This window comes from Globicephala melas, chromosome 2, assembly GCF_963455315.2.
Source record: "Globicephala melas chromosome 2, mGloMel1.2, whole genome shotgun sequence".
Classification (NCBI taxonomy): domain Eukaryota; kingdom Metazoa; phylum Chordata; class Mammalia; order Artiodactyla; family Delphinidae; genus Globicephala; species Globicephala melas.
Genome location: NC_083315.2, coordinates 117955219 through 117980701, shown reverse-complemented (window position 1 = coordinate 117980701; position 25483 = coordinate 117955219). Strand labels below are relative to the sequence as shown.

At 39.6% G+C, this 25483-nt stretch overlaps 1 protein-coding gene across 6 annotated transcripts in view; it reads right to left on the bottom strand.

Moving 5' to 3' along the window:
- Positions 1-25483, bottom strand: part of MIA2 (MIA SH3 domain ER export factor 2) — a 111221-nt gene that overhangs the window by 68737 nt on the left and 17001 nt on the right. For 2 of the 6 annotated variants that reach the window (XM_060294770.2, XM_060294772.2), the window contains exon 1: positions 20575-20950. The exons of 2 other annotated variants lie outside the window; for them this stretch is intronic. In XM_060294770.2, the coding sequence (XP_060150753.1) occupies positions 20575-20637 (63 nt within the window). In that variant the 5' untranslated portion in view covers positions 20638-20950. Of the gene's footprint in view, positions 1-20574; positions 20951-21381; positions 21470-23200; positions 23333-25483 lie in introns of those variants that run through there. 2 more of the 6 variants (XM_030854841.2, XM_060294771.2) reach the window with 2 other exon arrangements.

Sequence of the window (25483 nt, the reverse complement as noted above, 5' to 3'; positions counted from 1 at the left end):
CATTTGACACACAATACTGGGAAGAAAAGATGCTTTCTTTACAGTTTACATATTCTCCAACCATCTTACTTTCAGCTAACTATGTCAAAACATAGAATGCACATCACTTCAAAAACCTAATAATTGGAATGATTTCTTTACAACACTACAACACTTTAAGAGACAATTCTAAAAGCATCTCTCAGATTAAACATGAAATTATCTTTAGTATAGTGATATTTCTTAAATCCAATAACATTTTATCAGTCCTTCTATTCTAAAAGGAGATGGTAAATTCTACGTTAAAGCCTTGAGCTGGTGGAATCTGGTGGGATCTGGTGGACTGAGGAATAGCAAAGAATCTGAGTCTCAAGAATGCATCTCAAATCCATTGCTCAGGTCTTAATTATGCTGGTTTCCTCATGGAGATTTTTCACCCTTAAATTTTAACTAAAATATAGAACCCTATCTCACAAAAGTATAGAAAGAATAACCAAATTTATCAAACATCAATACATATAATGCAATACACAATTACACGATTTGATAAACTGGTCCTAAATTTTAGAATAGGTAACCCTCCATACAACATGGTAGTGATTAATCACGGAACACTTAAAACCTATTCCACTCCCAAACGTGAGTATTAAAGGAATTCTAGACCACGTAACTTAAAAGAAGCAATTAATCAAGCTGACAAAATACAGTGAGGTTAAATTAAAATTATTTTTCATTTTACCTCAAATAAATATTATATTAATAAAAACAACATAATAAGATGTCCATATACAGGCCCTGATAATACTTGACTGTAATGCAAAGTTTTATGAACCTACACTCTCCAATACATAAAACTTAAAAAATAATTTCCACTTTACATAAAGAGATTTTTTCCTGTAATTAGTGATAAACCACCAAAAAGTTTAAAAGGGGCACTGATTCACTCATTATCCATAATCAAGTTTGATAAAAACTATTTTTAGTATATCCCTTTCTTAAATTTTTTTCTTTACAAAAAATGTAAACTTGTAATCATTAATAATTCTCCCTTTAAAAGGGTATCAAAAGAGCTTTAGAATCAAATGGTCTAAAAAGAGCTAAGGCAGAATAAGAGTTCAACCCAAACAAGATGAAACACGATCTGTAAAATTAATAATTACCTCACAAGAAGCAGTTAACATTCGTTCAGTCATTCATCCATCTACCCAGCAACTAATTCCACATTTATTAACAAGTTACATTCCAGACACTTTTAAAAACATACTCTTCATTTTATCCATTTCCATTGTTTTAACGGAAACTAAACACTAAAACCACTATTCTAACAACTCACAAATCTGTGACTCCAACTCTGAGTTTTATAATACCAGTTTATTGGACAAATCTACATGGATGTCCTGGAGGGGTCACTGTACAAAAAGATCGTCTGATACAGTCTATGTTCCACTGAAACGGGAAAGTTTCCTGCAAATAGTTATGATATCATCCTTAATGTGGTGAGGGAAGTGATCATTCCCAAAGCCAACCATACAGATAAAGGGAGAGGACCTCTAAAAGGAAACCAGTATCTGATCTTAAGCTGGTAAAACAACTATTTCTACTTCGGTCATTCTCTCTTGGGACCTAGACATTGAGGAAGGTAGGAGTAAGGATGGGTGCTAAAATAGTACCTAGCCCATAAAAATATGCCAGGTCCTGGGACTTCCCTGGTGGTCCAGTGGTTAAGAATCTGCCTTCCAATGCAGGGAACACAGGTTCGATCCCTAGTCAAGTAACTAAGAGCCCACATGCCACGAGGCAACTAAGCACACAAACTCTAGAGCCCATGCACCACAACTAGAGAGCCCGTGTGCCACAACTAGAGAGCCCGTGTGCTTCAACAAAGAGCCCATGTGCTGCAATGAAAGATCTGACGCAGCCAAATAAATAAATAAATATTAAAATATATATATATGCCAGGTCCTAAAATGGGACACAGGCTGAGAGGAAGGTATATTATTAAGACTAAACTGTCTGATTCTTATTCTTCTCCTTTCTTTTTTTTACCCTCAGTATAAAACCACTTAGTAAAGGTTTACTTAAATGTTTCAGTCTTGTTTCAGCCTTGTTTCAGCAGCCTTATCAGATATTAGGCTTAGCCTAACGTTCTAAATAAAAGCAGGGCAGGGTTATAAACACATTTTTGTTTATAACTCCCTTTTTCTCTATCTAATTTAAAACACAATTGCATAATGCAATAATTAGAAATTTATTTTGTTGGATGTAAAATACATAAAGATGTAAATTGTAACAAAAACAGCATACAGAATGCAAGGATGGAACTATATAGAAGAAAAGTTGTTGACATTAAGTGGATTAACCCAAAGTAAATGATTATAAATCAAACACATACAGTTAGGGGGGCGGGGGGGGAACACTAAAACGGCACAATATAAAACATCTATATAACACAAAAGAAATGGAGGAACTAAGAAACAAAAAAGACCTAAGAAATATAGAAAATAGCAAAATGGCAGAAGTATCACTAATTATATTAAATGTAAATGAGTTATACTGTCCAACTAAATGGCAGAGCTTGGCAGAATAGACAGAAAAAAAACACGTTCCAACTATATGCCATCTACAAGACACACACTTTAGATTAAAACACATAAATAGGTTGAAAGATGGAAGAAGAGGCAAGACTAGTTCAAGATGGCAGAGTACAAGGACGTGTTCTCACTCCCTCTGGTGAGAGCACCGGAATCACAACTAACTGCTGAACAATCATCAACGGGAAAACACTGGAACTCATCAAAAAAGATACCCCAAATCCAAAGACAAAGGAGAAGCCACAATAAGACGGTACGAGGGCGCAATCACAATAAAATCAAATCCCATAACTGCTGGGTGGGTGACTCACAAACTGGAGAACAATTATACCACAGAAGCACACCCACTGGAGTGAAGGTTGTGAGCCCCACGTCAGGCTTCCCAACCTGGGGGTCTGGCAATGGGAGGAGGAATTCCTAGAGAATCAGACTTTGAAGACTAGCAGGATGTGATTGCAGGACTTCGACAGGACTGGGGGAAACAGAGACTCCACTCTTGGAGGGCACACACAAAGTAGTGTGCACATCGGGACCCAGGGGAAGGAGCAGTGACCCCAGAGGAGAATGAACCAGACCTACCTGCTAGTGCTGGAGGGTCTCCTGCAGAGGCGGGGGGTGGCTGTGTCTCACTGTGAGAACAAGGACACTGGCAGCAGAAGTTCTGGGAAGTACTCCTTGGCGTGAGCCCTCCCAGAGTACACCATTAGCCCCACCAAAAAGCCTGGGTAGGCTCCAGTGTTGGGTTGCCTCAGGCCAAACAACCAACAGGGAGGAAACCCAGCCCCACCCATCACAGACAAGCGGATTAAAGTTTTACTGAGCTCTGCCCTATAGAGCAACAGCCAGCTCTACCCACAACCAGTCCCTCCCATCAGGAAACTTTCACAAGCCTCTTAGATAGCCTAATCCACCTGAAGGCAGACAGCAGAAGCAAGAACAACTACAATCCTGCAGCCTGTGAAACAAAACCACATTCACAGAAAGAGAGACAAGATAAAAAGGCAGAGGGCTATGTACCAGATGGTGGAACAAGATAAAACCCCATAAAAACAACTAAATGAAGTGGGGATAGGTAACCTTCCAGAAAAACAATTCAGAATAGCAATAGTGGGAGAAGGGGAAGAAGGCGGAAGAGTAAGACGCGGAGATCACCTTCCTCCCCACAGATACATCAGAAATACATCTACACGTGGAACAACTCCTACAGAACACCTACTGAACGCTGGCAGAAGACCTCAAACCTCCCAAAAGGCAAGAAACTCCCCCACGTACCTGGGTAGGACAAAAGAAAAAACAATAAAGAGAGACAAAAGAATAGGGGCGGGACCTGCACCAGTGGGAGGGAGCTGTGAAGGAGGACAGGCTTCCACACACTAAGAAGCCCCTTCGCGGGCGGAGACTGCGGGTGGCGGAAGGGGTAAGCTTCGGAGCCGCGGAGGAGAGCACAACAACAGGGGTGCGCAAGGCAAAGCGGAGAGATTCCCGCACAGAGGACTGGTGCCAACCGGCACTCACCAGCCTGAGAGGCTTGTCTGCTCACCGGCCGGGGCGGGCGGGGCTGGGAGCTGATGCTCGGGCTTCGGTCGGGGCACAGGGAGAGGACTGGGGTTGGCAGAGTGAACAGAGCCTGAAGGGGTTAGTGCACCATGGCTAGCCACGGGGGAGTCCGGGGAAAAGTCTGGACCAGCCAAAGAGGCAAGAAACTTTTTCTTCCCTCTTTGTTTCCTGGTGCTCGAGGAGAGGGGATTAAGAGCGCTGCTTAAAGGAGCTCCAGAAACGGGCGCGAGCCGCGGCTAACAGCACGGACCCCAGAAACGGGCATGAGACGCTAAGGCTGCTGCTGCCGCCACCAAAAAGCCTGTGTGTGAGCACATGTCACTATCCACAACTCTCTTCCAGGGAGCCTGTGCAGCCCGCCACTGCCAAGGTCCCAGGATCCAGGGACAACTTCCTCTGGAGAACGCACGGCGCGCCTCAGGCTGGTGCAACGTCACGCTGGTCTCTGCCGCCGCAGGCTCGCCCCACACTCTGTGCCCCTCCCTCCCCCCGGCCTGAGTGAGCCAGAGCCCCCGAGTCAGCTGCTCCTTTAACCCCATCCTGTCTGAGCGAAGAACAGACGCCCTCCGGCGACCTACACGCAGAGGCGGGGCCAAATCCAAAGCTGAGTCCTGGGAGCTGTGCGAACAAAGAAGAGAAAGGGAAATTTCTCCCAGCAGCCTCAGGACCAACGGATTAAATCTCCACAATCCACTTCACGTACACTGCATCTGTAGAATACCTGAACAGACAACGAATCATCCCAAATTGAGGAGGTGGACTTTAAGAGCAACATTTATTATTTTTTCCCCTTTTCCTCTTTTTGTGAGTGTGTATGTATATGCATCTGTGTGAGATTTTGTCTGTAGAGCTTTGCTTTCACCATTTGTCCTAGGGTTCTATCTGTCTGTTTTTTTGTTGTTCTTTTTTTACTTTTAAAAAAATTTTTTTCTTCATAATTATTTTTTATTTTACTAACTTTATTTTATTTTTATTTTTATTTTCTTTTATCCTCTTTCTTTCTTTCTACTTCTCCCTTTTATTCTGAGCCATGTGGATGAAAGACTCTTGGTGCTGCAGCCAGGAGTCAGTGCTGTGCCTCTCAGTGGGAGAGCCAACTTCAGGACACTGGTCCACAAGAGACCTCCCAGCTCCACGTAATATCAAACGGCAAAAATCTCACAGAGATCTCCATCTCAACACCAACACCCAGCTTCACTCAACTACCAGCAAGCTACAGTGCTGGACACCCCATGCAAAACAACTAGCCAGAAAGAAACACAACCCCACCCATTAGCAGAGAGGCTGCCTAAAATCATAACAAGTCCACAGACACCCCAAAACACACCACCAGACGTGGACCTGCCCACGAGAAAGACAAAATCCAACCTCATCCACCAGAACACAGGCACTAGTCCCCTCCACCAGGAAGCCTACACAACCCACTGAAGCAACTTTAGGCACTGGGGACAGACACCAAAAACAACAGGAACTACGAACCTGCAGCCTGCAAAAAGGAGACCCCAAAAACAGTAAGTTAAACAATATGAGAAGACAGAAAAACACACAGCAAATGAAGGAGCAAGATAAAAACCCAAAAGGCCTAACAAATGAAGAGGAAATAGGCAGTCTACCTGAAAAAGAATTCAGAATAATGATAGTAAAGATGATCCAAAATCTTGGAAAAAGAACAGAGAAAAAAGCAAGAAACACTTAACAAGGACTTAGAAGAACTAAAGATGAAACAAGCAACGATGAACAACACAATACATGAAATTAAAAATACTCTAGAAGGGATCAATAGCAGAATAACTGAGGCAGAAGAACGGATATGTGACCTGGAAGATAAAATAGTGGAAATAACTACTGCAGAGCAGAATAAAGAAAAAAATGAAAAGAATTGAGGACAGTCTCAGAGACTTCTGGGACAACGCTAAACGCATCAACGTTTGAATCATAGGGGTTCCATAAGAAGAAGAGAAAAAGAAAGGGACTGAGAAAATATTTGAAGAGATTATAGTTGAAAACTTCCCTAATATAGGAAAGGAAATAGTTAATAAAGTCCAAGAAGCAGAGTTCCATACAGGATAAATCCAAGGAGAAACACTCCAAGACACATATTAATCAAACTGTCAAAAATTAATGACAAAGAAAACATATTTAAAAGCAGCAAGGGAAAGACAACAAATAACACACAAGGGAATCCCCATAAGGTTAACAGCTGATCTTTCAGCAGAAACTCTGCAAGTCAGAAGGGACTGGCAGGACATATTTAAAGTGATGAAGGAGAAAAACCTACAACCAAGATTACTCTACCCAGCAAGGATCTCATTCAGATTTGATGGAGAAATTAAAACCTTTACAGACAAGCAAAAGCTGAGAGAGTTCAGCACCACCAAACCAGCTTTACAACAAATGCTAAAGGATCTTCTCTACGCAAGAAACACAAGAGAAAGAAAACACCTACAATAACTAACCCAAAACAATTAAGAAAATGGGAATAGGAACATACATATCGATAAATACCTTAAATGTAAATGGATTAAATGCTACCACCAAAAGACACAGACAGGCTGAATGGATACAAAAACAGGACCCATATATATGCTGTCTACAAGACACCCACTTCAGACCTGGAGACACATACAGACTGAAAGTAAGGGGATGGAAAAAGATATCCCATGCAAATGGAAACCAAAAGAAAGCTGGAGTAGCAATTCCCATATCAGACAAAATAGACTTTAAAAGACTATTAGAAGAGACAAAGAAGGACACTACATAATGATCAAGGGATTGATCCAAGAAGAAGATATAACAATTGTAAATATTTATGCACCCAACATAGGAGCACCCCAATACATAAAGCAAAAACTAACAGCCATAAAAGGGGAAATCGACAGTAAGACATTCATAGTAGGGGACTTTAACACCCCACATTCAACAATGGACAGATCATTGAAAATGAAAATAAATAAGGAAACACAAGCTTTAAGTGATACATTAAACAAGATGGACTTAATTGATATTTATAGGACATTCCATCCAAAAACAACAGAATACACATTTTTCTCAAGTGCTCATGGAACATTCTCCAGGATAGATCATATCTTGGGTCACAAATCAAGCCTTGGTAAATTTAAGAAAATTGAAATTGTATCAAGTATCTTTTCCGACACAACGCTATGAGATTACATATCAATTACAGGAAAAGATCTGTAAAAAATACAAACACATGGAGGCTAAACAATACACTACTTAATAACGAACTGATCACTGAAGAAATCAAAGAGAAAATCAAAACATACCTCGAAACAAATGACAATGGAGACACGACAACCCAAAACCTGTGGGATGCAGCAAAAGCAGTTCTAAGAGGGAAGTTTACAGTGATAAATTCCTATCTTAAGAAACAGGAAACATCTCAAATAAACAACCTAACCTTGCACCTAAAGCAATTAGAGAAAGAAGAACAAAAAATCCCCAAAGTTAGCAGAAGGAAAGGAATCATAAAAATCAGATCAGAAATAAATGAAAAAGAAATGAAGGAACAATAGGAAAGATCAATAAAACTAAAAGCTGGTTCTGTGAGAAGATAAACAAAATTGATAAACCATTAGCCAGACTCATCAAGAAAAAAAGGGAGAAGACTCAAATCAATAGAATTAGAAATGCAAAAGGAGAAGTAACAACTGACACTGCAGAAATACAAAAGATCATGAGAGATTACTACAAGCAACTCTATGCCAATAAAATGGACAACCTGGAAGAAATGGACAAATTCTTAGAAATGCACAACCTGCCAAGACTGAATCAGGAAGAAATAGAAAATATGAACAGACCAATCACAAGCAATGAAATTGAAACTGTGATTAAAAATCTTCCAACAAACAAAAGCCCAGGACCTGATGGCTTCAAAGGCGAATTCTATCAAACATTTAGAGAAGAGCTAACACCTCTCCTTCTCAAACTCTTCCAAAATATAGCAGAGGGAGGAACACTCCCAAACTCATTCTACGAGGCCACCATCACCCTGATACCAAAACCAGACAAAGATGTCACAAAGAATGAAAACTACAGGCCAACATCACTGATGAACATAGATGCAAAAATGCTCAACAAAATACTAGCAAACAGAATCCAACAGCACATTAAAAGGATCATACACCATGATCAAGTGGGGTTTATTCCAGGAATGCAAGGATTCTTCAATATACGCAAATCAATCAACGTGCTACACCATATTAACAAACTGAAGGAGAAAAACCATATGATCATCTCAATAGATGCAGAGAAAGCTTTCGAAAAAATTCAAAACCCATTTATGATAAAAACCCTTCAGAAAGTAGGCATAGAGGGAATTTTCCTCAATATAATAAAGGCCATATATGAGAAACCCACAGCCAACATCATCCTCAACGGTGAAGAACTGAAAGCATTTCCACTAAGATCAGGAACAAGACAAGATTGCCCACTCTCACCACTCTTATTCAACATAGTTTTGGCAGTTTTAGCCACAGCAATCAGAGAAGAAAAGGAAAAAAAAGGAATGCAAATCGGAAAAGAAAAAGTAAAGCTGTCACTGTTTGCAGATGACATGATATTATACATAGAGAATCCTAAAAATGCTACCAGAAAACAACTAGAGCTAATCAATAAATTTGGTAAAGTAGCACAATACAAAATTAATGCACAGAAATCTCTGGCACTCCTATACACTAACGATGAAAAATCTGAAAGTGAAATCAAGAAAACACTCCCATTTACCACTGCAACAAAAAGAATAAAATATCTAGGAATAAACCTACCTAAGGAGACAAAAGATCTGTATGCAGAAAATTATAAGACACTGATGAAAGAAATTAAAGATGATACAAATAGATGGAGAGATATACCATGTTCTTGGATTGGAAGAAACAACATTGTGAAAATGACTCTACTACCCAAAGCAATCTACAGATTCAATGCAATCCCTATCAAACTACCACTGGCATTTTTCACAGAACTAGAACAAAAAAATTCACAATTTGTACAGAAACACAAAAGACCCCGAATAGCCAAAGCAATCTTGAGAACGAAAAATGGAGCTGGAGGAATCAGGCTGCGTGACTTCAGACTATACTACAAAGCTACAGTAATCAAGACAGTATGGTACTGGCACAAAAACAGAAATATAGATCAATGGAACAGGAGAGAAAGCCCAGAGATAAACCCACGCACATATGGTCACCTTATCTTTGATAAAGGAGGCAGGAATGTACAGTGGAGAAAGGACAGCCTCTTCAATAAGTGGTGCTGGGAAACGTGGACAGGTACATGTAAAAGTATGAGATTAGAACACTCCCTAACACCATACACAAAAATAAGCTCAAAATGCATTAAAGGCCTAAATGTAAGGCCAGAAACTATGAAACTCTTAGAGGAAAACATAGGCAGAACACTCTATGACATAAATCACAGCAATATCCTTTTTGACCCACCTCCTAGAAAAATGGAAATAAAAACAAAAATAAACAAATGGGACCTAATGAAACTTCAAAGCTTTTGCACAGCAAAGGAAACCATAAACAAGACCAAAAGACAACCCTCAGAGTGGGAGAAAATATTTGCAAATGAAGCAACTGACAAAGGATTAATCTCCAAAATTTACAAGCAGCTCATGCAACTCAATAACAAAAAACAACCCAATCCAAAAATGGGCAGAAGACCTAAATAGACATTTCTCCAAAGAAGATATACAGACTGCCAACAAACACAAGAAACAATGCTCAACATCATTGATCATTAGACAAATGCAAATCAAAACTACAATGAGATATCATCTCACACCAGCCAGAATGGCTATCATCAAAAAATCTAGAAACAATAAATGCTGGAGAGGGTGTGGAGAAAAGGGAACACTCTTGCACTGCTGGTGGGAATGTGAATTGGTACAACCACTATGGAGAACAGTATGGAGGTTCCTTAAAAAACTACAAGTAGAACTACCATATGACCCAGCAATCCCACTACTGGGCATATACCCTGAGAAAACCATAATTCAGAAAGAGTCATGTACCAAAATGTTCACTGCAACTCTATTTACAATACCCAGGAGATGGAAACAACAAAAGTGTCCAACATCAGATGAATGGATAAAGAAGATGTGGCACATGTATACATGGAATATTACTCAGCCATAAAAAGAAACGAAATTGAGGTATTTGTAGTGAGGTGGATGGACCTAGAGTCTGTCATACAAAGTGAAGTAAGTCAGAAAGAGAAAGACAAATGCCGTATGCTAACACATATATATGGAATCTAAGGGGAAAAAAAATGTCATGATGAACCCAGGGGTAAGACAGGAATAAAGACTCAGACCTACTAGAGAATGGACTTGAGGCTATGGGGAGGGGGAAGGGTAAGCTGTGACAAAGTGAGAGAGTGGCATGAACATATATACACTACCAAACGTAAAATAGCTAGTGGGAAGCAGCTGCATAGCACGGGGAGATCAGCTTGGTGTTTTGTGACCACCTAAAGGGGTGGGATAGGGAGGGTGGGAGCGAGGGGTAAGTGATATGGGAACATATGTGTGTGTGTGACTGATTCACTTTGTTATGAAGCAGAAACTAGCACACCATTGTAAAGCAATTATACGTCAATAAATATGTAAATAAATATATATATATATATATATATATATATATATATAAAAAAGAATAACAAGAGTGAAGATGATCCAGGACCTCGGAAAAAGAATAGAGGCAAAGATCGAGAAGATTCAGGAAATGTTTAACAAAGACCTAGAAGAATTAAAGAACAAACAAACAGAGATGAACAATACAATAACTGAAATAAAAACTACACTAGAAGGAATCAATAGCAGAATAACTGACGCAGAAGAACAGATAAGTGACCTGGAAGACCGAATGGTAGAATTCACTGCTGCAGAACAGAAGAAAAAAGAATGAAAAGAAATGAAGACAGCCTAAGAGACCGCTGGGACAACATTAAATGCAACAACATTTGCATTCTCCTTCTGGGGTCCCAGAAGGAGAAGAAAGAGGAAAAGGACCTGAGAAAATATTTGAAAAGATTATAGTCGAAAACTTCCCTAACATGGGAAGGAAACAGTCACCCAAGTCCAGGAAGTGCAGAGAGTCCCAGGCAGGATAAACCCAAGGAGGAACACACCGAGACACACAGTAATCAAATTAACAAAAATTAAAGACAAAGAAAAATTATTGAAAGCAGCAAGGGAAAAATGACAAATAACATACAAGGAAACTCCCATAAGGTTAACAGCTGATTTCTCAGCAAAAACTCTACAAGCCAGAAGGGAGTGGCATGACATATTTAAAGTGATGAAAGGGAAGAAGCTACAACCAAGATTACTCCAAGATTACTCAAGATCCGGCAAGGATCTCATTCAGATTCAGTGGACAAATCAAAAGCTTTACAGACAGGCAAAAGCTAAGAGAATTCAGCACCACCAAACCAGCCCTACAACAAATGGTAAAGAAACTTCTCTAAGTGGGAAACACGTGAGAAGAAAAGGCCCTACAAAAACAAACCCAGAACAATTAAGAAAATGGTAATAGGAACATACATATCAATAATTACCTTAAACGTGAATGGATTAAATGCCCAACCAAAAGACACAGGCTTGCTGAATGGATACAAAAACAAGACCCATATATCTGCTGTCTACAAGAGACCCACTTCAGACCTAGGGACACATACAGACTGAAAGTGAAGGGATGGAAAAAGATATTTCATGCAAATGGAAATCAAAAGAAAGCTGGAGTAGCAATACTCATATCACATAAAATAGACTTTAAAATAAAGAATGTTACAAGAGACAAGGAAGGACACTGCATAATGATCAAGGGATCAAACCAAGAAGAAGATATAACAATTATAAATATATATGCATATACATGCACCCAACATAGGAAAACCTCAATACATAAGGCAACTTCTAGCAGCTATAAAAGAGGAAATCGACATTGACACAGTAATAGTAAGGGACTTTAACACCTCACTTACACAAATGGACAGATCATCCAAACAGAAAATTAAGAAGGAAACACAAGCTTTAAATGACACAATAGGGCCTTCCCTGGTGGCGCAGTGGTTGAGAGTCCGCCTGCCTATGCAGTGGACACGGGTTCGTGCCCCGGTCTGGGAGGATCACACAAGCTGCGGAGCAGCTGGGCCCGTGAGCCATGGCCGCTGAGTCTGTGCATCCGGAGCCTGTGCTCCGCAACGGGAGAGGCCACAACAGTGAGAGGCCCGTGTATCGCAAAAAAAAAAAAAAAAAAAATGACACAATAGACCAGATAGATTTAATTGATATTTATAGGACATTCCATCCAATAACAGCAGATTATACTTTCTTCTCAAGTGCGCACTGAACATTCTCCAGGATAGATCACATCATGGGTCACAAATCAAGCCTCAGTAAATTTAAGAAAACTGAAATCATATCAAGCACCTTTTCCAACCACAACGCTATGAGATTAGGAATCAATTACAGGGGAAAAAACGAAAAAACACAAACATATGTAGGCTAAACAATACGTTACTAAATAACCAAGAGATCAGTGAAGAAATCAAAGAGGAAATCAAAAAATACCTAGAGACAAATGACAATGAAAACACGATGACCCAAAACCAGCAAAAGCAGTTCTAAGAGGGAAGTTTATACCAATAAAATCCTACCTTAAGAAATAAGAAACATCTCAAATAAACAACCTAACCTTACATCTAAAGCAATTAGAGAAAGAAGAACAAAAAAACCCCAAAGTTAGCAGAAGGAAAGAAATCATGAAGATCAGAGCACAAATAAATGAAATAGAAACAAAGAAAACAATAGCAAAGATCAATAAAACTAAAAGCTGGTTCTGTGAGAAGATAAACCAAATTGATAAACCATTAGCCAGACTCATCAAGAAAAACAGGGAGAGGACTCAAATCAATAAAATTAGAAATGAAAAAGGAGAAGTTACAACAGACACTGCAGAAATACAAAGCATCCTAAGAGACTACTACAAGCAACTCTATGCCAATAAAATGGACAACCTAGAAGAAATGGACAAATTCTTAGAAAGGTATAACCTTCCAAGACTGAAGCAGGAAGTAATAGAAAATATGAAGAGACCAATCACAAGTAATGAAATTGAAACTGTGATTAAAAGTCTTCCAACAAACAAAAGTTCAGGACCAGATGGCTTCACAGGTGCATTCTATCAAACATTTAGAGAAGAGCTAACACCCATCCTTCTCAGACTCTTACAAAGGCTCAAGAGGGAGGGGATATGGGGATATATGTATACATATAGCTGATTCACTTTGTTGTACAGCAGAAACTTACACAACACTGTAAAGCAAAAATACTCCAATAAAGATAAAAACAAACAAACATTGGTTTTGGGGGGGGGAAGAAAATCAACAAAATCTAGCAACAAAATTGACAAATCTGTAGCTAGATTAACCAAGAAAAAGAGACGACTCAAATTACTAAAACCAGTAAGTAAAGTATTACTAGCAATCTTACAGAAATGAAAAAGATCTTGAGAACAATAGTATGTCAACAAATTACCTAACCTAGGTGAAAATGACAAATTACTAAAAACACATAAACTACTAAACCTAACTCAAGAAGAAATAGAAAATCTGATTAGACCTAAAACAAATAAACAGACTGAGTTAGTACAGTTGTCCCTTCATATCCATGGGTTCTATAGCCACAGATTCAACTAACTGTAGATAAAAAAAAAATTTTCATTTCCAGAAAGTTCCAAAAAGGAAAACTTAAATTTGCCACACATTGGCAACTACTTACATAGCATTTACATTTTATTCAGTATTATAAGGAATCTAGAGATTATTTAAAATATACAGGAGGAAGGATGTGCATAGGTTATTTACAAATACTATGCCATTTTATGAAAGGGACTTGAGCATCCTCCGATTTTGGTATTCATGGGGGTCCTGGAACCAATTCCCTGTGGATACCAAAAAGAATAACCCAGGGCCAGTTGGATTCAGTAGTGAATTATACCAAAAGTTTACTGAAGAATTAACACCAATCATTCTCAAACTCTTCCAGAAAATAAAAGAGGAGGAACTCTTCCTAACTCATTCATTCTATGAGGCCAGTATTACCCTGATATGATAGTCAGACAAATACATCACAAGAAAAGAAAACCACACATCAATATTTGTTATAAATATAGATGCAAAATCCTCAACAAAATACTAGCAAAGCAAATCCAGCAGCATGTAGAAACAATTATATATCATGATAGTGGAATTTATTCCAAGAATACAAGGTTGGTTCAACATACAAAACTAAACCAATAAACACAATATTAAAAGAATAAAGAAGGAAAAAACCCATGATCACTCAACAGACAAAGAAAAGAGATTTAAGAAAATCCAACACCCTTTCAGGATCAAAGCACTCAACAAACTAGGACTGAAGGGAACTTCCTCAACCTTATAAGGGGCATCTATGAAAAACTCACAGCTCACATACTTAACAGTGAAAGGCTGAAAGCTTTCACCTTAAGACCAGTAACAAGACAGGGATGTTCACTCTCTCCACATTGATTCAACATTGTACTAGAGATTCTAACCAGGCAATTAGGCAAGAAAAAAATAAAAGGCACCCAGACTGGGGGGAAAAAAGGTAAAACTATCTCCATTTGAAGATGATATAATCTTACACATAAAAAAAAAATCCTAAACCATACATACACACACACACACACACACACACACACACACACACACACAATTAGAGCTAACAAACAAGTTCAGGAAAGCTGTAGGATACAAAATCAAAAAAGAAAAATCAGTCATATTTCTATACAACAGCAATGAGCCACCTGAAAATGAAATTAAGAAAACATTTCCATTTACAATAGAAAAAAAAAGAATAAAATACTTAGGAATAAATTTAACAAAGTTAAGTGGAAATCTTATACTCTGAAAACTACAAAACACTGTTGAAAGAAAGTAAATAAGATCTAAATAAATGGAAACACATCCCATGTTCATAAATTGGAAGACTTAATATTGTCAAGATGGCATACTCTCCAAATTTATGTACAGAGTCAATGTAATCCCCATCAAAATTCCAAATGCCTCTTTCGTAAAAACAGACAAGCAGATCCTAAAATTCTTATGGAAATGCAAGGGATAGCATTTCCTTTTACAGAGATATATAGTCATAGATACATACAAACATACATACATATGGCTGTCTATCTATCTATCTACACACATATTAGCCAAAACAATATTGAAAATGAAGAACAATGTTGGAGTATTCATACTTCCCTATTTCAAAACTTACTACAAGGTTACAATAATAAAGACAGCTTGGTAATAGCCTAAGGAAAAACATATAGACCAATGGAGTAGAAATGAGTATCCAGAAATAAACTTTTAGACTTACCGTCAATTATGATGGAAAGTTATACCATGTTCATGGACTGGAAGAATTAATATTGTTAAAATAGCTATACTGCCCAAGGCAATCTACAGATTCAATGCAATCTCTATCAAATTACCAACGGCATTTTTCACAGAACTAGAACAAATAATTTTAAAATTTGTATGGAAACATAAAAAAACCCGTATAGCCAAAACAATCTTGAGAAAGATGAACAGAGCCAGAAGAATCATGCTCCCTAAGCTCAGACTATACTACAAAGCTATAATAATCAAGCCAGCATGGTACTGGCACAAAAACAGATACATACATCAATGGAACAGAGCGCCCAGAAATAAATCCACACACTTATGGTCAATTAATCTATGACAAAGGAGGCAAGAATATACAACTGGGAAAAGACAGTCTCTTCAATACATGGTGCTGGGAAAACTGGACAGCTACATGTAAAAGAATGAAATTAGAATATTTTCTCACACCATATACAAAAATAAACTCAAAGTGGATTAAAGACCTAAATGTAAGATCAGAAACCATAAAAACTCCTGGAAGGGGGCTTCCCTGGTGGCTCAGTGGTTAAGAATCCACCTGCCAATGCAGGGGACATGGGTTCAAGCCCTGGTCCAGGAAGATCCCACATGCCGTGGAGCAACTATGCCTGTGCGCCACAACTACTGAGCCTGCTCTAGAGCCCGCGAGCCACAACTACTGAGCCCGCGTGCCACAACTACTGAAGCCCATGTGCCTAGAGCCCATGCTCCACAACAAGAGAAGCCACTGCAATGATAAGCCCGTGCACCACAATGAAGAGTAGCCCCCACTCACTGCAACTAGAGAAAGCCTAAATGCAGCAACAAGGACCCAACACAGTCAAAAAATAAATAAATAAATAAATTTAAAGAAAGAAAAAAAAACAACAACTCCTGGAAGAAAACATAGGCAGAACACTTTTTGACAAAAATTATAGCAATATTTTTTGGATCTGTTACCTAAGGCAAAGGAAACAAAAGTAAAAGTAAACAAATAAGGCCTAATTAAACTTAAAAGCCTTTGCACAGCAAGTGAAACCATCTACAAAATGAAAAGACAACCTAATGAATGCGAGAAAATATTTGCAAATGACCTGACCAATAAAGGGTTAATATCCAAAATATATAAACAGTTCATACAATTCTATGTCAAAAACACACACAACCCAATTTAAAAATGAGTGAAAGACCTGAAAAGACATTTTTCCAAAGAAGACAAACAGATGGCCAACAGGCACATAAAAAGATGCTCAACATCACTAATCATCCAAGAAATGCAAATCAAAACCACAATGAGATATCACCTCATACCTGTCAGAAAGGTTATTATCAAAAAGACCACAAATGCTGGCAAGGATGTGGAGAAAAGGGAACCCTCGGACACTGTTGGTGGGAATGTAAACTGGTGCAGCCACTGTGGAAAACATTATGGAGGTTTCTCAAAAAACTAAAAATAGAGTTACCATATGATCCAGCAATTCCACTCCTGGGCATACATCCAAAGAATACAAAGATTAATTTGAAAAGATACACGCACCACAATGTTCATTGCAGCATTATTTACAATTGCCAATATATGGAAGCAACCTAAGTGTCCATCAACAGATGAATGGATAAAGAAGATGTGATAGATACAGATATAGATACAATGGAATGTTACTCAGTCATAAAAAAGAATAAAATTTTTCCATTTGCAACAACACAGGAACCTGGAGGATATTATGCTTAGTGAAATGACTGAGACAGAGAAAGACACTGTATGTTATCACTGTGTGTGGGATCTAAAAACATAAAACAAGTGAATACAACAAAACAGAAACTGACTCACAGATATAATGAACAAACTAGTAGTTACCAGTGGGGAGGGGGGAGGTGCAGGAAAAAGGGAGGGGGTTAAGATGTACAAACTACTATGCATAAAGTAAATAAGCTACAAGGATATATTGTACAGCACAGGGAATATTGCCAATATTTTATAATAACTCTAAATGAAGAATAATCTATAGAAGTTCTGAATCACTATGTTGTACACCTGAAACTAATATAACATTGTAAATGAACTATATCAATAAAAAAAAATTATGGTCAATTGATTTTTAACAGCAGTACCAATAAAAAATTAATGAGGAAAGAGGAGTCTTTTCAACAAATGGTATTGGGACAAGTGAATATCCACCCACTAACAAATGAATCTGTACCCATACTTTATACCATATATAAAAATTAATTTTAAATGGATCACAGACCTTAATGTAAGAGCTAAAACTCTTAGAAGGAAGCACAGATGTAAATATTTGTGACCTTATTTTAAATACTGGTTTCGTAGATATAACATCAAAAGCATATGCAACCAAAGGAAAAAAAAGGATAAACTAGATTTCATCAAAATTAAAAACCCTGGTGCTTCAAAGGTCACCATCAAGAAAGTAAAAAGACAATCCACAGGAGAAAATATTTGCAAATCATATACCTGATAAGGGTCTAATTTCGTTAATGTATAAAGAACTCTTATGACTTCAACAGTAAAAAGACAAATAATCCAATTTTTTAAATGGTAAAAGAACTGAAGAGATATTTCTCCAAAGAAGACAACACAAACGGCCAATAAGCACATGTGAGGTTGCTCAACATCATTAGTCATCAGGGGACTGCAAATCAAAACCACAATGAGATATACCACTTTACACTCATCATTAGAGTGACTACTTAGAAAAAAAAAGTATCGGAGAGGATGTGGGAAATTCGACCCTCATAAACTGCTGGTGGGGGTGTAAAATGGTACAGCATCTGTGAAAAACAATTTGGCAGTTCTTCCAAAAGTTAAACATACAGTAAATATGATCCAGTAATTCCACTCCTAGGTATATACCCAAGAGAACTTAAAATATTCATTAAAAAAATTTGTACATGAATGTCCATAGCAGCATTCGTCATAATAGTCAAAAAGTACAAACAAGGGCTTCCCTGGTGGCGCAGTGGTTGAGAGTCCGCCTGCCGATGCAGGGGACGCGGGTTCGTGCCCCGGTCCGGGAAGATCCCACATGCCACGGAGCGGCTGGGCCCGTAAGCCATGGCCGCTGAGCCTGCGCGTCCGGAGCCTGTGCTCCACAACGGGAGAGGCCGCAACAGGGAGAGGCCCGCGTACCGCAAAAAAAAAAAAAAAAGTACAAACAACCGAAATATCCATTAAACTATGAATGAATATTCAAAATATAGTATATCTAGACAATGAAATATTTTTCAGCCATAAAAAGGAATGAAGTACTGTTACATGGTACAACACGAAAGACTCTTGAAAGTGTGCTAAGTAGATGAAGCCAGACACAAAAGGCCACATATCGTATGATCCATTTACATGAAATGTCCAGAATAGACAAATTCATAGAGACAGAAAGTAGATTAGTGGTGGCCAAGGGATGGAGTGAGGTGAGAATTGGAAATGTACTAATAAGGACAGGGTTTCTTTTTAGGGTGATAAAAATATTCCAAAATTGTGGTGATAGCTGTACAATATAATGAACATGAAAAATAATCACTGAATTCCATACTATAAAAGGGTAAATTTTATGTTATATGATTATACCTCAATAAAAAATTATTTTTTAGCTTAAAAAAAAAAATTTAAAACAGCAGTGTTGTGCTATCCTAGGCCCCAGGCCAGTGTTGTGAGCATAGTGCATTTAGCCAAAAAAATCATCCAGATGAAGATATTGTTCACAGAGTTGTTCTTCGTGAAGAAAGGGAAATATGTGCAATCTGAAATTCTCTCTCATCCCACAAATCCTTATCTTTCTATATATTCTATCTCTTTGAATGAGTAAGTTGCCATAACCAGAAACTGGGAGTCATTCTAGATTCCTTTTCTCTCTCTGACCCTTTGCATACAATCATTAAATTCCTACCCACTATAGTTCTTAGCTACTAAATATTTCCAATTCAGTACCCTCTTCTCTACCCCTACTTGACGACTCTGTCACCTCTCCCTTACACCCTGCTTCTAGTTTTGTTGTCCTTACACCTAACCTTCATACTACTATCAGGAAGATCTATTTAAACCAAAAGTCTAACCACTGCAATACTTCAAGGGCTCTCCAGCACCTACATCACTTGGAACAAACTTACGTCTCCAACAAGCATCACTGCACATCACTCCCTGAGCCCACTTTACACTCTAGTAATACTGCTCCCAGTCTGCTGTACACAAGAAACCGATCATCATAACTGCCCCAATGTTTCAACGGGCTTTTGACATTTTTAATGCAAATAGTTTTTTTAAAATACGGCGACATAAATGCCCCTAAACATGTCAACAAAGACACCTGTAAATACTTAGTGAGAAAAATCCCTGCAACCTGATTATAAACTGAACCTAAAAAAAAAAAAAAAGGAAATTGTGAACACTGGGAGCTCAGTATCTCCAGATTTTACATTAACGTGACCTCTCACATTAACAAGACACAGAAAGAAACGAAGAACAATCTCACTTACGGTAAAGCATCTCAAAAAAGCATTCTTTATTAAAAGAAAACGCAGAATTAGAATACCGATTCCCTACCCAGGCTTAGGTGTCTTTTCAAGCAACCTGAAGTTTCAGTACTACAAGGAACTCATTTCAGAGGATCTGTCCTCAAGTTTCTCACTGTCGGGGAAACCACGTGTTATTGACCTCTGTTCAAAATAAATAACACGACCGAAAGGCTAATTCATTTTAGGAATCGGGAAACACACCCTTCTTTGCAAAGTCCTGCTAAGCTAATATGCTCTGTTCACCTTCCTGATCTCCAGGTCCCCTTACACCACACAAAAAAACCGCCCAGGCATCCTAGGAACCTGGCTACTGTCTCGGACACAGGCCGTAGCCCGGCGACAGGTGAGAACTGGCTTCAGGACCTCCGACCACCGCCGCTGAGACCCCAAAGCCAAAGTCGGCTGCTACCTTCCCCGGGCGTCTCCCGCGACCCCTGAGCCAAGTGACCCGGATCGCGCCTGGACTCACCCGGCGAAGCTTTCCCAGGACCAGCCCCAAGTGCGGCTGAGAGACAGTCCCGGGGCCCTCCATGGTGTCAAGCCTGCCCTGGCAGTCGGCACCGTAACCAGGGCCTGGCCGAGCCACCACCAGCGGCACCGGACACGCAGCGTTCGGTCCGGAACCCAAACCCGCACCCGGCAACCGGAGCAGACCACTGCGAAGCCGGCTGCGGGGAGGTGCCAGAGATGAAAGGCGCCTACGGGCCTCAAGTGTCCACGCTGCCCAGCCGGGGAGCTTCGGCCCCTAGGTTACGCTTTGCGTCCTGAAGATCCGAAGGTCCAAGCCCGCCCGCACGAGCCTGCGACCGGCACTCTCCTCGCCGCCCTACCCCTCGGTTTGGTTTCGGCCAGACCTCCGCACGGAGGCGGGGTCGCGGGGACTCCGTTAATTTCCCCTCCTACTTCGCGCGAGGTTAGTAGACGTGTCCCGGTCGTTCTCTCTTAAAGGGGCCGGGGCTCTACCTGGCGGAACTACCCAGCCTTGGAAATCGAGAGGCTTGGGGCTGAGAGAATGGGATTCGACCTCCGGGCCTGCTCTGTGGTGTGGGCCGCACCGCCCCGAACGTCAGGACTAGGTCTCAGGAGTCCCCACCTCGGGTGCCGGCGGCGAGGCTTCTCCCGGAAGCCCCTCGGCGTAACCCGGCGGGGTGAGCGCGACGCGCCTCCTCGGCCCGGGTGCCGGCGCCTGGCCCAGCTCCAGCCCCCATCGGTTTCCTCTCGCAGCCCCGCTAGAGCCTGCTGTCCGCACCCCACGGAAGCCCTGACGGCGTCGTACCCTGGGGGAGCCCGCCGGCCCAGGGAAACCGGCCGCCGTCTTCATTCCTGTCAGAAAACGGTTTGCAGGGCCCGCGCCTCCTGCCAACCGTGTCCGGACTTTGGACAGGAAGGCGTCTCGGGTCAGCTGTGGTCTGGGCAAAGTTTAACCTCTCCCACGCAAGAGGACATCGATCGGGCCTCCTCTGCCCAGCGAAGGGTTCGAGGGCTTTACTCACTTTTACCTGCGTTACCTGGGCACTTGCTGGGCAAAACTCTTTAAACTCCATGAGCTCCTAGTTACCCAAATGCTAAATCAAACCCGTATGGACCTTAGCTGGGCGCGTGCTGTTCTCCTCTGAGGAAGGGAAGCTAAAAGTAGCCTCTTGCCCTCTAAATTTAGGACCCTATATTTAGGTCTGTTGAATAAAATACCCAGGGCTGGATCTGTTCTTGGGGATGGGTTTTAGCTAACACAGGTGTAAAGGATCACCCATCTCTGAGTCTTCTAATTGAAGTCCTTAATGAAGCAACTCAAAAAGCCACAGATACTTCTTCCTAAACAAATCACCCGAGAGAACTCAATAATTGAACAGAATCTTAGTTCGTTAGGAAACTTCCCTAATGTTAAGCTCTAGCAGCAACAGAACTATTGTGCCAAAAAGAATCCAGAAATGGCCCAAGTTCACGGCAAGTGATTTTCAGGACCAAAATGCAGGCTAGTTTTTTGGAACTCAAAGTGCTCTCTCTCATTTGCCACATCAGCTTAAGGAGTTTCAGGAACTTTCACAAGTAGCAAGAGTAGCAGAAATTGCTTGATGATTCTCCATTTTTAAGGTATTACACAACCTTCATATGTGTTGGACAGTGTGTGCTGAAACTAAACTATGTGAATAGCTTACTAAAATCAGAAGATAAGGGGCTTCCCTGGTGGTGCAGTGGTTGAGAGTCCACCTGCCGATGCAGGGGACGCGGGTTCGTGCCCCGGTCTGAGAGGATCCCACATGCCGCGGAGCGGCTGCACCCGTGAGCCATGGCCGCTGAGCCTGCGCGTCCGGAGCCTGTGCCCCGCAACGGGAAAGGCCACAGCAGTGAGAGGCCCGCGTACCGCAAAAAAAAAAAAAAAAAAGAATCCGCCTGCCAGTGTAGGGGACATGGGTTCAAGCCCTGACCGGGAGGATCCCACATGCCGCAGAGCAACCAAGCCCGTTCATCACAACTACTGAGCCTGTGCTCTGGAGCCCACGAGCCACAACTACTGAGCCTGTGCTCTAGAGCCCATGCTCCGCGACAAGAGAAGCCACTGCAATGAGAAGCCCGCGCACTGCAACGAAGAGTGGCCCCCACTCTGTCGAACTAGAGAAAGCCCGTGTGCAGCTACGAAGACCCAATGCAGCCAAAAATAAATAAACTAATTAATTAATTAATTTAAAAAATCTAAACAGAAGCATAACCAAAATTTAGAATTTCAAAGGATCTTAGAACAACAACATATGCCTCAATTAAAACACTGTATTACTGAATGAAAATTCTTCAGTTAGTCTGAACATTTTCAGGGAACTCCAGAATCGTTAGCTTTCAGGATCTATTTTACAATGTTTTACAATGTAAAACATTTTTTAAAAAATCCCTTTGCCCTCCCTGAGACAGTCTGTGTCCTTTTCTAGTTTTTCAATAATTACCATTCCAAATATTAAAAACAGAGCAGGAACAAAAGGATAAATGAAATTTAAAAGAAAAATCTACAAGTTTCCCATATCAAAAACAGTAAAACTTAAACTCAATGCCAGGTTCAAACCTAATTTCTTTTCTGCACACTTAATAGTCATATAGAAACTTACCTCTTCCTCTAGATGTTTCAATCCCATTTTTTAAAAGGTTCATGTTAATATATTCTAATATGTAAATAAAGTTCTACTAAGCTCCTCATATCCTTGAGAAAGATTTCAGATTCTAATACATCGTCCTGCACTGTGTTTCCACACTGTGATCCTGCTTTGACACTTGTGTGGCAAAGGGGTGCTATTAGGTGGAGTTGTGACTACCAACCCATCATCTAATTTCATGGACATAACTCCTGATTAATTCTTCCTTAAATGTCATGCATAGTACTACCCTCTTAAAATCTACAATTGAAAAGAGAAATACTAAATTAGGTAACTGATAAAAATAAAATTGAATGTTTTATTCTATATTCATATAGAGCACATGATTTTTACCATGTGAAAGATATCAAAGTTTGTCCTCCTTAAGTAGATATGGGATTTTGCCATTTTATATAAGCTTACTTTAAAGGAAATGGAGAACAAATGCTGTTAGTGTTTGTGACAGCTGCTAGAAAGCATACAAGAACATTAGAAACATGCTAACCAGTAAACCTTGTCCACAACCTAGAAACTGATTTCCCTTATGAAGGGCCCTGTTGCTAAACTGTAAACACTAGTTACTCCCATTTAATTAAACAGTCAGTGTCACAGGCTGTACAATCTAGTCCTTCAAAAGAAAGTCAAACATGCTGAGCCACATCTTCATTCTCTGCACTAGTGATGTAAGAGCTGTTCTCAGAACATACTAAATCAGGAGCTACCTGTTGAACAAGAGCTGGGTAATTTCCATTGTTTATTCCACATATAAATGAATATATTTATATATATTTTTATTCTAGTTAAGAATATATAAAGGTTAGAACCAAAAGAGCCTCCTCAATTATAAAATAAAGTAGATTAAAAAGTGATGTTGATTCCTATTACTTAAACAATTCAAAAAAAGTATTTTGTATACAAAATCTAACTAAAATTATCAGCGAATAGAAACAATTACCTGAAGCATTTAGGCAAGAAGAAAAGGAAACACTTTTGCCTAAATTTAACTGGAAAATTGCTCAAATTTTCCATTTACTGCAGCTATTATGGATGCTTAATAGACCCACTAAGACTTAGAATTCCTGACCTGGCAGAAACTCTTCAGAGCATTTAGCCCAAACATTATGAACTTAAAGCCGTATAGAGGCCAAACAGCTGAAATAAGTGTAGGGAAATGAAAACTGCATGTCTATTCAATGCAAGCGCTATTCAGCTTGAGCTTCTTGTTGCCACAGAAGAATGGAAGACTATGTATTACAGTCTTCTACTTTTTCAAGAGAATGCAGAAATCCAGATTTTTATATAAACTAACCTTTGAAATGTAGTCAGCTGGTTCATAATTTTTAAACAATGCTCAAGCCAGCCAGTGACCAGTCTGTCATCTAGTCTCTGCTACTGGTATTACAGTTTTAAACCGAGACTTCCCCAGAGAAAAAGTGACTCTCCAAGGTCACAAGATAATTAACAAATTTAAATTCAATATTTTCATGTCTGAAGAATTTCAACCAAAATGGTTCAAGTAAAATGTATTTGATGATATTTAATGAGTCCACAAAAGTAAGCTTACTTAGCATAGCCTGTATTAAGTAAGCACTTTATATGAAAGGTGAATATGGTGTACTAATAAATTATTTTTTAATTTAGTAACTTCACTGGTATAATTTATGGGAGAGGGGGATGACTAGTGAGGGCTATGTCAGTTGGACATACTAATAAGTAGAATTAATTAAATGGGTAGTTGAAAGTTTTATTATGACTATTTTTATAAATTACATCATTATTATTAGTTTTCCTTTTCTCCTATGCTAGAACAGATTTTTAAGTAATGTTTTTAATCAACATCTTCAACACCAAATCATACAGAGTAAATTAATCACTTCTCTGAACTTAGTTACCAAGTAATGTCAACTCTCTAGAAACCAGCAAAGAAATAAAGTAAGGAGGAAGCCTCTGAAAGCAAAACAATATGTGTCATTAAGCCTAGTTTTCACAAATACTCTTACAGTCAGTGGCACCTGGTCACCATAACTAAAAATCTGGTAAATTATCCTCACTTTTCCATTTTCTTCTCCTTGCTACATTCGATCAATCATTAAATCCAATGAATTCTATCTACAAAAATCTACCTAGTTTGTCCTTCCAATCATTTTAACAACCACTATCAGATATTAGGCCAAAGGTTAAAAAAATGTGGCTAGTGGGCCAGACCCAACTCACAGAATGCTTTGTCTGAACTGCATGATATTTTTTCTAATCTAAATA